General features: G+C 38.7%; 1 protein-coding gene across 3 annotated transcripts in view; it reads left to right on the plus strand.

Annotated features, from left to right (window-relative positions):
• The window catches only part of LOC131941568 (2-oxoglutarate dehydrogenase complex component E1), a 47932-nt gene extending 42926 nt beyond the window's left edge, over nt 1–5006 (plus strand). For all 3 annotated transcript variants that reach the window (XM_059300865.1, XM_059300867.1, XM_059300866.1), the window contains exons 17-20: nt 320–445; nt 2521–2757; nt 3280–3443; nt 3958–5006. In XM_059300865.1, coding sequence (XP_059156848.1) covers nt 320–445; nt 2521–2757; nt 3280–3443; nt 3958–4075 — 645 coding nt within the window. In that variant the 3' untranslated portion in view covers nt 4076–5006. The remainder of the gene's footprint in view (nt 1–319; nt 446–2520; nt 2758–3279; nt 3444–3957) is intronic.
• Nucleotides 5007–13025: the final 8019 nt, after the last annotated feature.

A 13025-nucleotide genomic window follows, 5' to 3' on the forward strand; every position in this document is an offset into this window, starting at 1 on the left:
TCATTGCTAAACCAAAACGTCCCTAGTTTGATCCCTGGGCAGATGAGGCTCAATAGCTGAATACAGAAGCCCATCTAGAAAAGAACTCCAAAATCAAACAACTGCTCCCTTGTATTTTGTTCTTATATGGACAAAGGCTATGGAATCAAATCCAAAAAAAGGCTGAAATCTGAGTCAATATCCTATATAGAGCATAATGTAATACTTAACTGTGTTGGAGGAAATCCCTTCCAACATTACAAATAAGAATGAAGAAGAATAATGAAAGTTGTAGAAAAAGATACTAAGTTTCGACTTGAGTATTTGTTTATTTCCCCAGCCTGAAGGTCCCAACTTTGAGATTCAACAGCTTCATGATTCCAACTGGATTGTGGGCAACTTTACAACACCAGCAAACTTCTTTCATGCCATGAGGAGACAAATTGCCTTGTCCTTCAGAAAGCCTGTATGTAGACAAATTACCCTGTCCTTCAGAAAGCCTGTATGTAGACAAATTACCCTGTCCTTCAGAAAGCCTGTATGTAGACAAATTACCCTGTCCTTCAGAAAGCCTGTATGTAGACAAATTACCCTGTCCTTCAGAAAGCCTGTATGTAGACAAATTACCCTGTCCTTCAGAAAGCCTGTATGTAGACAAATTACCCTGTCCTTCAGAAAGCCTGTATGTAGACAAATTACCCTGTCCTTCAGAAAGCCTGTATGTAGACAAATTACCCTGTCCTTCAGAAAGCCTGTATGTAGACAAATTACCCTGTCCTTCAGAAAGCCAGTGTTCAGAGATGACACTTGCAGTTTAGTGGCAAGCTTAGCATTATCTGATATTTACAAAGTCTATTGTATGACGCATTGTAAACGTAGGTTTGATATTAGGTAGGTTTGAGTCTTAAAAAAAATCAACTTGGGGGGGGGGGGGGGGGGGGGGGGGGGGGGGGGGGGGGGGGGGGTTGAAGAAGCCACTTTTCTTTAATTTTTAAAATTATTGCTAAAGCATGTCGTGGCACTGTCTAAAACCATCATCACCCATGCCTCACATTTCCTTTAAGTCTCCCTTATGGATGAGCCCTAATTAAAAAAAAGGACAATTAAAGGTAAGCAAACGATAAAGCAAACGGAAATAGAGGTCATGAACCTTAGAAGGCCTAACGATTTATTGTTACAAATACTAATATAAATTATTAAAATACATCAAAGAATACAAATAATAATAGCTTTTGCAATACTCCCCCCCCCCCCCCCCCCCCCCCCCCCACACACACACACACACCTTCACTCACAATTTTAATACTTTGCATGAGTTTTTAGTTTCATAATTGAAGTAGTATGGAAAATAAATAACGTTTAATTTTGGATGAGTTATGTCTAATTTTTCTCACTACAAGTATAACTAGATTCTACTGGTAATATTCAAGCCTAATAAAAAAGATGACTGAAAATATTTAATCCATTTAACAGTTAAGGCTGGGTGCAGCACTTGGTTTACTATATCAAATTTCAGTTATGACCTAATTTTTTAAATGTATTCATTTTTTTCTGTCAAATTGCTACTCCTGTGTTACTTTTGCTTGTATCTTAATGACATCACATTGTATCTGATTATTCTTCAAATTTATACACATAGCTTCTTTGTTAATTTTTCATGAAACCTGTTGTAATTTTTATTTTATAGGCTGAAATTTGCTAATTTTGGGCAAATTTAAGCGTTTTTAATGGGTTAAGTGAAAAGAAAATTGGAAAAGCGTTGTTTGCATAGAAATTTTAATGCTATTAGTATTATTACCCTACATAATGCTTGCATTTTTGTGTGTTTAACACTGGTGGTTATAGAGCCTTAGTATTTTGAAAATGATGAAGAAAAATCCAAGACTGCGGTCATTACCATTTCAACCACAAAGAAGTATAGTTATTTTTACATTTAAAAAAAATACCTTTTGCTATATGTTATATGGTAAAGTTTCAATTAACTTGCTTGATTAATAACAAAAGTGCCTTTGGTGTAGCACCCAGCCTTAATAGTTAACAATACATGTTATTGAAAATAATAAATTGGTAGTTAAGTTTTGAATGGTTTAATAAGTTTTTGTGGATGTCTACTCGGGATGGGTCATCTTGAAAGAGATCTTACATTCAAAATGTTACGTTTGTCAAGAATGAATAGATTTGTTTATACCCAAATGTTTGTCAAGAATGAATAGATTTGTTTCTACCCAAATGTTTGTCAAGAATGAATAGATTTGTTTATACCCAAATGTTTGTCAAGAATGAATAGATTTGTTTCTACCCAAATGTTTGTCAAGAATGAATAGGTTTGTTTATACCCAAATGTTTGTCAAGAATGAATAGATTTGTTTATACCCAAATGTTTGTCAAGAATGAATAGGTTTGTTTATACCCAAATGTTTATCAAGAATGAATAGATTTGTTTATACCCAAATGTTTGTCAAGAATGAATAGATTTGTTTATACCCAAATGTTTGTCAAGAATGAATAGATTTGTTTCTACCCAAATGTTTGTCCCCACAGCTGGTAGTGTGCACACCAAAGTCTCTGCTCCGTTTGCCTGAAGCTCGCTCCAGCTTTGATGAGATGATTGAAGGCACCAGGTTCCAGCGTCTGATTCCTGACACAGGACGAGCTGGCCAGCATCATGAGGGGGTCAAGAAACTCATCTTTTGCTCAGGAAAAATTTATTATGAGCTTGTGAAGGAAAGGGAAACAAGAAATCTACAGGATGAGATAGCTATCTGTCGTGTAGAACAGGTGAGTTATGTCTGCTGTCTGTCATGTGGTACAGGTGAGTAATGTCTGCTGTCTGTCATGTGGTACAGGTGAGTAATGTCTGCTGTCTGTCATGTGGTACAGGTGAGTTATGTCTATGAGGTGGGTTCTAACTTTATGTAATTTCCACTTTTAAAAAATGTATTTTATTTGAAGAAAATGAATTTTGAAAAGGCATTCTGAATGGTATATCACAGCAGTGCACTTGACCCACTAGAGTTTGTTATATCACAGCAGTGCACTTGATCCACTAGAGTTTGTTATATCACAGTAGTGCACTTGATCCACTAGAGTTTGTTATATCACAGCAGTGCACTTGATCCACTAGAGTTTGTTATATCCAGTAGTGCACTTGATCCACTAGAGTTTGTTATATCACAGTAGTGCACTTGATCCACTAGAGTTTGTTATATCACAGTAGTGCACTTGATCCACTAGAGTTTGTTATATCCAGTAGTGCACTTGACCCACTAGAGTTTGTTATTATGAAGTGTTTTATTACAGCTGACCCCCTTCCCCTTTGACTTGGTGAAGGCCGAGCTGGAGAAATACCCCAAGTCTAAGGTGTGCTGGGCCCAGGAGGAGCACAAGAATGCTGGAGCTTGGAGCTACATCAGACCTCGCATCAAGACAGTCCTCAGAAAACAAGGAGTTTACAGAAAGATTGAGTAAGCTCATGCTCTTTACTACAAGTTCTGGTTTTACCATACCTCCTCTTCAGTTCTGGGTTACCACCCATGGTCATAATTAAAAATTTCAACAGAATATTGTATATCTGGTGGTTCACCCATTTTTGTAACTGAATTTGGACCCATTAATGATTGCTTACAAATTGTGAAATGATGCTGGCAACATTTTAAAAAATGTGTGTTGTGAAAATTGGAGTAGCTCCTGTTAGTTAACTCAACTATATACTTCTAGCACATAGGGGCTCACCTCATCATAAGAAAAGGGGCACTACTCTTAAAATAATAGACTGGCTATAATTATTTAAAACAAATTGACAAATATTGTCCATGAAATCAAAGTGAGCTTTGGTTACTTTTAGTAAATGAATATACAGTACCTCTCTTGCTGGTAAGACATTCCTTGGGAGAATGTTATGGTTTGCTTGTAACTAGGCAGAAAGACACCAGGTTCTTCATGTATACAAGCTTGAAATGTGTTGTTTTTGTCTTGCAGGTATGCAGGCAGGTTCTCATCAGCTGCGGCTGCTACAGGCAACAAACAGATGCATCTAATGGAGCTGTCACAGCTCTATGATGCAGCTATGGACCTCTCATCTGTACCTAAAAAATAGTTTGACCAGACAGTGTAATATAGTGTAATGTAGAGCTCATGACACACAGCAAGCAAAGGACTGTGTGCAGTATAGGACAGCACAGCAGATGGTTTGTTAGGTCGCTGTGGTTGTGCTGATCTTGTCCTGCATCTTGACAGTTTTGTCATTAACTTGTTTTTTCTCAATGGGTGACTCGAATGTTTGTTTTGTTTCTTTTTTCTCAATGGGTGTCTTGAATGTTTTGTTTCTTGCAATGGATGGCCAGTACTCTGACCAGATCTGGTAACATCAGTGACCTTACTCAAGAGACTTGTTTATCATTTACGCGGTTCCCTTTTTAGTTTGGATTTACGCAATCAAAAAGTTTGTAACACTGATTCGTGTGAGAAGTATTTCACTCTTCATTTGAGCTATCATTAGGTCAAAATTGTGTTAAGTTTATTGTTATTCAAGTGGATACTATCTCTCACTCTTGTAAAATGAGTTTATGCGCAATAATTTCTCTCAGTACTGAAATGTTCTGTGAGGCTGATTAGTTCTGATTGTGGTTACAATTCACTGCTAGATTTATAAGTAAACTTTTGTTTACCGTTAGTAACAAGTTGCCTTCAACACCCCACCCCCCCCCCCCCCCCCCCCTCCCATCATCTGGTAATTTGCTGCCAAGTTGGCCCTTGTGTAAATGCTTAATTTTTCTACCCCATTGGAAGGCCAGCGTCATCTCATTTGGTTAGCTAGTTGATGTGGATCAGCTATGTGACTTGACATCTAGAAACCAGACAATAAACTTGCTACATTTGTGTTCTATATTTTTAGAATAAATAGTCATGTTTGCCTGTGAGTAAGACTGGTTTTGGATTGTTTTAATTTCTGTCTTCTTATTCATGCACATAACTATTTATATATTAACATACATAACCTAATACATTTTTGATTTTACTGACAGTTTTATTATGTTTTGTTGTCATATTGATGTACATGTTAAAATTCAGCATTTATACTTAGTTTTTACTTTCTCGTATACAGAGTATAGAGGAAGTATTTGTTATCGTGCACAAAAATCACCTGAAATGTTGACATTTTTCATCATATAGGGGACTTATTTTAATCAAAAATTATAAATACAGACTCAGGGGTCATCCATAAATGACGTCACGCTTTTTTTGGACGATTTTTACCTCCCCCTCCCTCTCACATTGTCACAAAAAGCCAGACCTTCCCGCCCCCCCCCCCCCCCTCAAAATTGCAGTTGAATTTTTTTTAAACAGCTATATTTTTCCAAAAGCTTGTCTGAACTCTGTCAAAATAGAGTATTTTAATCAATTGTTAATACATTTTTATTAAAAGTTTTCTAAAACGCAAAATGTCTAAAATTCGTTTTCTAACATTGCTTTTTTATAATGCACCATCTGAACCCCCTCAGCACACAGTTACGGACCCCCCCCCCCCCACGAGTGTGACGTCATTTATGGACGACCCCCTTACCAATTGTCAGCAATTTATGCATAATCGAGTAGGAAAAATTGGGCTTTGTGTGTATCTGAACACAATAACTTGAGTACATTTCCAACGAGGTTGAAATTTCATAGATACCCTAGAAAACACTAAGCTGTAAGCGCGCCTAAGCAGCCCCCTCTCTAAGCATATCCCTACCACCCCCACATGGTCTGGTGAGCTGTAAGTAAAGTTCCCCTGACGGTCTATGGGGCAAGTGAAGTAGTTCACTTGTTTCTGTGACCTAGGTATATGAAGAGATAGTGTGGTCAGCACTATGCCCAGCCACTTTTACTTTCCCTAAGGTGAGTTAGGTAGGCCTACCCATCAGAGTTGGGTGGACTTAGCGACGGTCTACTGACTTGAACCCGGATTCGAGATCTAGACCACTCAGTCCAATTGGTGAGCTGTGGTTCACGCTAAATGTTTACAATTGTAGAATCAGGTTTAGTGAGGGATATTACTTAGGGGCAGATAATTTTGGCTCGTATATTAAGCTATTATTATATCAAATTTGTAGTTCTGTATCATCAAGCAATCTCCAACAACTGGAAGTGGGACTTATTCTACTTTTAGTTTTCAAAAGCCTGTTACCTGAGTACCGTCGAAATTTCACATACAAGTAAAAGATCTAATTGCCCTCTTTCAAATTTATGAGTAGTAATCTACGATATTTCAAATTATTTAAAAAAAACTCATATGAATAAAGTATAAATATTACGAATGATTATATTTATACTCATTGTTTGCCGTTTACTTGGTGCGCAATTCTTTTTTCTACGACATTTTATTCTATTTTAGGTTTGTTATTAAAAATCATGTTTATATCTAGAGTTGCCATCACCTGTATTGTTGCATAAGAATATTAGAGAAAGTCTAGGGGAGATCACTCCCACTTTATTTACAGGTGTAACTTTGAAGGAAGTTTGATTTCAAGGTTATTTCATTTGAAATAGAAAAAAATGTGTGGGCTACCAGAATGGCACAGATGACAGAACTCTGGTACAGGTTTGTGTGGGAGGAGTGGACTGTTATGTATTCAATCAAGTAACCAATAACTTTTGTTTCAAGCATTAAGTCAGTATTAAATTAAAATATATAGAAAGAAAAATTCCTGAAAGAAACCCTGCCAATTTTGTATAATATAAGCACTGAAGCCAAGACACTAGTGGTACAGCTTTGTTTAATACATTTTAAAACAAACATAAACCCCTAACAAAGAAATGGTTTAATCTTGATCAACCAATTTTTAGCCTACACATTTTTAAAATGGCATTATGGCCATTCCTATGGATTACAAAGTAAGAACACAACTACTTGTCAAAGTAAAATGAATTTGGGATAATTGTTGTAGGTCACTTAAGGTTTGTCAATTTATTTTATGATATAAAAATAAGAAAGAAACTGAAATAAATTGTTTAGACTGTGTACTGACACAGAAAAATAAAATATTCCAATTGTTGTAAAAAACATATTTACAGGGTAGTACAACAAGAAAATCACCATCAGCTCAACAAAATTACACTGTCTATCTCTTACAGTCACCACCAGCTTAAACTGTGTCTATCTCTTACAGTCACCACCAGCTTAAACTGTGTCTATCTCTTACAGTCACCACCAGCTTAAACTGTGTCCATCTCCAAACCATCTGAATCATCATCAGAACTGTAGTGTAGGTGAAGAGAACCCTCAATATCTGAATCAACACAAGGTTCTATCACAGTGTCAACATCAGTGATAACATCAGCTGTGACATCATTGACAACATCACAAGGTGTGACATCAGTGTCTATATAACAAGTGTCAACATCATTGACAACATCACAAGGTGTGACATCAGTGTCTATATAACAAGTGTCAACATCATTGACAACATCACAAGGTGTGACATCAGTGTCTATATAACAAGTGTCAACATCATTGACAACATCACAAGGTGTGACATCAGTGTCTATATAACAAGTGACAACATCACAAGGTGTGACATCAGTGTCTATATAACAAGTGTCAACATCATTGACAACATCACAAGGTGTGACATCAGTGTCTATATAACTAGTGTCAACATCATTGACAACATCACAAGGTGTGATATCAGTCTCAACATTAACAGGTACCAAATGGGTGCTGGTACCACAGGGAACTGAATGGTCAGGATTGGAGACAGTATAGTTAGAATGAGCACTTGGTTTAGTTGGTTTTATAATTGATGCTAAAGTGGAAAAGCGGTCTACTGAATGTTGGGGTTTAAACAATTTTTCAACCAGAGAATTGAGTGAGAGAGGTGGCTCATGAACCCTGGAGGGGATCACCACAGGTCGGATAGGCAATTCAGCATTGGTTAACTTGAGCCTTTTCCAATGGCAGAGTTTTAATTTCACACCTGGTGGTGAAGCTGATGTAGGAGTCTCAATCATCCCATCCTGATGCTCCACTATTGTCCTACTGGCTGTAGACCGTTTTTTCAAAGCCCGTCTGTCAGAAGTGTGCTCAGGACTTCCTTGTAAACACAACACAGGGCAGCCTTTGGTTGCCCCGCATGTCTCCACATTTTTAAAATGCAAACTTTCATCAATCATTTCAACATCAATGATATCAGCACTGAGTGCCCCATTTCTCTCTGTTACATTTGTATCATCTGCTGTAGTTTTTCTAGCTTCATCTATGACAGGTGGGTCAAAATGTTTGGACTTATCAATGTTCTCAGTGTTTTCTGAATCATTAGAACTTCTTCCTGAGTCAACATGATCATTGCTTCCTGGGTCAACATTCTTACAACTACTTCCTGAGTCAACATTCTTACAACTACTTCCTGAGTCAACATCTTTACAATTACTTCCTGTGTAAACATTCTTATATCTCCTTCCTGAGTCAACACCTCTACAACTACTTGCTGTGTCAACATCCTTACAACTACTTCCTGTGTCAACATCCTTACAACTATTTCCTGAGTAAACATGATCATTGCTTCCTGAGTCAACATCTCTACAACTACTTCCTGTGTCATCATCTCTACAACTACTTCCTGTGTCATCATCTCTACAACTACTTCCTGTGTCATCATCTCTACAACTACTTCCTGTGTCATCATCTCTACAACTACTTCCTGTGTCATCATGCTCAATGTGTCCTAAGTTGATGTTCTCATTGTTTCCTGATTCAAAATCTCTACAACTACTTCCTGAGTCAACATCTCTACAACTACTTCCTGAGTCAACATCCTTAAAACTACTTCCTGAGCAGACATTCTTACAACTGCTTCCTGTGTGATATTGCTCAATGTGTCCTAATTCAATGTTCTCATTGTTTCCCGAGTTAACATCCTTACAACTACTTCCTGAGTCAACATCTCTACAACTACTTCCTGAGTCAACATCCTTACAACTACTTCCTGAGTCAACATCCTTACAACTACTTCCTGTGTCATCAATCTCAATGTTTCCTAAGTTGATGTTCTCATTGCTTCCTGATTCAAAATCTCTACAACTACTTCCTGAGTCAACATCTCTACAACTACTTCCTGAGTCAACATCTCTACAACTACTTCCTGAGTCAACATCTCTAAAACTACTTCCCGAGTCAACATCCTTACAAATACTTCCTGTGTCAACATCCTTACAACTACTTCCTGTGTCATCATGCTCAATGTGTCCTAATTCAATGTTCTCATTGTTTCCCGAGTCAACATCCTTACAACTACTTCCTGTGTCAACATCCTTACAACTACTTCCTGTGTCATCATCTTTACAACTACTTCCTGAGTCAACATCCTTACAACTACTTCCTGTGTCAACATCCTTACAACTACTTCCTGTGTCATCATCTTTACAACTACTTCCTGAGTCAACATCCTTACAACTACTTCCTGTGTCAACATCCTTACAACTACTTCCTGAGTCAACATCTCTACAACTACTTCCTGTGTCATCATGCTCAATGTGTCTTAAGTGGATGTTCTCATTGCTTCCTGATTCAACATCTCTACAACTACTTCCTGAGTCAACATCTCTACAACTACTTCCTGAGTCAACATCCTTACAACTACTTCCTGTGTCATCATGCTCAATGTGTCTTAAGTGGATGTTCTCATTGCTTCCTGATTCAACATCTCTACAACTACTTCCTGAGTCAACATATCTACAACTACTTCCTGAGTCAACATCCTTACAAATACTTCCTGTGTCAACATCCTTACAACTACTCCCAGAGTCAACATCCTTACAACTACTTCCTGAGTCAACATCCTTATAACTACTTCCTGTGTCAACATCCTTACAACTACTCCCTGAGTCAACATCCTTAAAACTACTTCCTGAGTCAACATCCTTACAACTACTTCCTTTGTCATCATTCTCAATGTGTCCTAATTCAATGTTCTCATTGTTTCCCAAGTCAACATCCTTACAACTACTTCCTGAGTCAACATCCTTACAACTACTTCCTGTTTCATTATCTTTACAACTACTTCCTATGTCAACTTGTTCATTGCTACTTGATTCAACATCCTTACAACTACTTCCTGGGTCAACATCTTTACAACTACTTCCTGAATCAACATCCTTACAACTACTTCCTGAGTCAACATCCTCACAACTACTTCCTGAGTCAACATCCTTACAACTACTTCCTGAGTCAACATCTCTGCAACTACTTCCTGAGTCAACATCTCTACAACTACTTCCTGAGTCAACATCCTTACAACTACTTCCTGTGTCAACATCCTTACAACTACTTCCTATGTAAACTTGCTCATTGCTACTTGATTCAACATCCTTACAACTATTTCCTGTGTCATCATCTTTACAACTACTTCCTGTGTCAACACCTCTACAACTACTTCCTGAGTCAACATCCTTACAACTACTTCCTGTGTCATCATGCTCAATGTGTCCTAATTCAATGTTCTCATTGTTTCCCAAGTCAACATCCTTACAACTACTTCCTGAGTCAACATCCTTACAACTACTTCCTGTGTCATCATCTTTACAACTACTTCCTATGTAAACTTGCTCATTGCTACTTGATTCAACATCCTTACAACTACTTCCTGTGTCAACACCTCTACAACTATTTCCTGTGTCAACACCTCTACAACTACTTCCTGAGTCAACATCTCTACAACTACTTCCTGAGTCAACATCCTTACAACTACTTCCTGAGTCAACATCCTTACAACTACTTCCTGTGTCATCATCTTTACAACTACTTCCTATGTAAACTTGCTCATTGCTACTTGATTCAACATCCTTACAACTACTTCCTGTGTCAACACCTCTACAACTATTTCCTGAGTCAACATCTTTACAACTACTTCCTGAGTCAACATGCTCAATGTGTCCCAAGCCAATGTTCTCATTGCCTTTTATGCCAACATTCCCCAAGACACTAGCATCAATATTCTCTTTCATTCCCTTATCATGTGTACCCCTAGCAGATTCGGTACTGATATGTGTTGTGTAGCTGAGCAATGCCAAGTTGCTTTCTAATGCCTCTAAATGTAGATAGTTGAGAGCTTGTTGGAAATAATTCACTGCTGTCAAGTTCTGCTTCAGCTTGCTGCTTAATCTTGGGCTTCTTCTCAAGGTCCTTCCATCTATGACATTTTTAGTTAGGATTTTGGAGCTCATTCCAAAGGTCATTTCATCTAAGAAAGTTTTTTTATGTATTCTTGGACTCCTTCGAAGTACCGTTTGATTAAAGTGGGGATTTGAATTTTTTTGTCTAGCTTTCCTTAGCCTTTTCTGACATCCAGCTTTGTCTGTTTGACTACCACCACTGTTGCTGTGACTACCACTAGTGTTTCCCCCACAACTTTGAATGATCACAGAGTCATTGAGACTCATACAAAGATTTACCAAAGGAACTGTGCATGGAATGAGACATTGGCGTATTAGGTTCATTTCACCCTCAAAATGTAGTTTTTTAAAAAGACGATTCTTATCTTCAAGAGACTCCAGTTTTCTTTTATAGCTTCTTGTGTATCTTGTATTGCCTGAGGGTGGACATGTTCCTGCTACTACAGCGTTCTCATCACACCTGGTCACACCTTGTTTCAAAGTTTTCATCTTGTATACAGCGTTCTCATCACACCTGGTCACACCTTGTTTCAAAGTTTTCATCTTGTATACAGCGTTCTCATCACACCTGGTCACACCTTGTTTCAAAGTTTTCATCTTGTATACATCGTTCTCATCACACCTGGTCACACCTTGTTTCAAAGTTTGCATCTTGTCCAAACAGCGACCAGGCCTGTGAGCTTGTGTGTGACAGAACCAAGAGTTGCCATCAGCCAAGCCCACCTGTTTAGGCTGCACTAACACAGTTGGCAGGCTGATCATCTTACTGCTGGCCCTTGGTCTACAGTGTGTTGGCAGGCTGATCATCTTACTGCTGGCCCTTGGTCTACAGACAGAAGTTGCTGCTAGACAAGTTGCCATCATAGGGGTAGGAGCTACGTTACTCTCAACACAGTTTTGGTCAACACTAGTCACCTCTCCCACATTCAGCCCTAGTCCAGCTGACAAAGCTTTAACTGGGTGATCACTCGTTGCTTGACAATCTTTACCAGCTGACAAAGCTTTAACTGGGTGATCACTCGTTGCTTGACAATCTTTACCAGCTGACAAAGCTTTAACTGGGTGATCACTCGTTGCTTGACAATCTTTACCAGCTGACAAAGCTTTAACTGGGTGATCACTCGTTGCTTGACAATCTTTACCAGCTGACAAAGCTTTAACTGGGTGATCACTCGTTGCTTGACAATCTTTACCAGCTGACAAAGCTTTAACTGGGTGATCACTCGTTGCTTGACAATCTTTACCAGCTGACAAAGCTTTAACTGGGTGATCACTCGTTGCTTGACAATCTTTACCAGCTGGCAATAAAATAAGGGGAGGATAGGATTCCTCAGATGACATGTCTACTGTGTAGGTGTTCTTAGATGTCACACATTCAGTGGGAGGTGGGTAGGTGTTCTTAGATATCACACCTACAGTGGGAGGTGGGGAGGTGTTCTTAGATGTCATACCTACAGTGGGAGGTGGGTAGGTGTTCTTAGATGTCATACATTCAGTGGGAGGTGGGTAGGTGTTCTTAGATGTCACACATTCAGTGGGAGGTGGGTAGGTGTTCTTAGATGTCATACCTACAGTGGGAGGTGGGTAGGTGTTCTTAGATGTCACACATTCAGTGGGAGGTGGGTAGGTGTTCTTAGATGTCATACATTCAGTGGGAGGTGGGTAGGTGTTCTTAGATGTCACACATTCAGTGGGAGGTGGGTAGGTGTTCTTAGATGTCATACCTACAGTGGGAGGTGGGTAGGTGTTCTTAGATGTCACACATTCAGTGGGAGGTGTGGAGGTGTTCTTAGATGTCACACATTCAGTGGGAGGTGGGTAGGTGTTCTTAGATGTCACACATAGTGTGGGAGGTGGGAAGGTGTTCTTAGATGTCACACATAATGTGGGAGGTGGGG

Source organism: Physella acuta, unplaced genomic scaffold (assembly GCF_028476545.2).
Source record: "Physella acuta isolate Inbredline_101_S28 unplaced genomic scaffold, ASM2847654v3 ptg000365l, whole genome shotgun sequence".
In the NCBI taxonomy this organism is placed as follows: Eukaryota; Metazoa; Mollusca; class Gastropoda; family Physidae; genus Physella; species Physella acuta.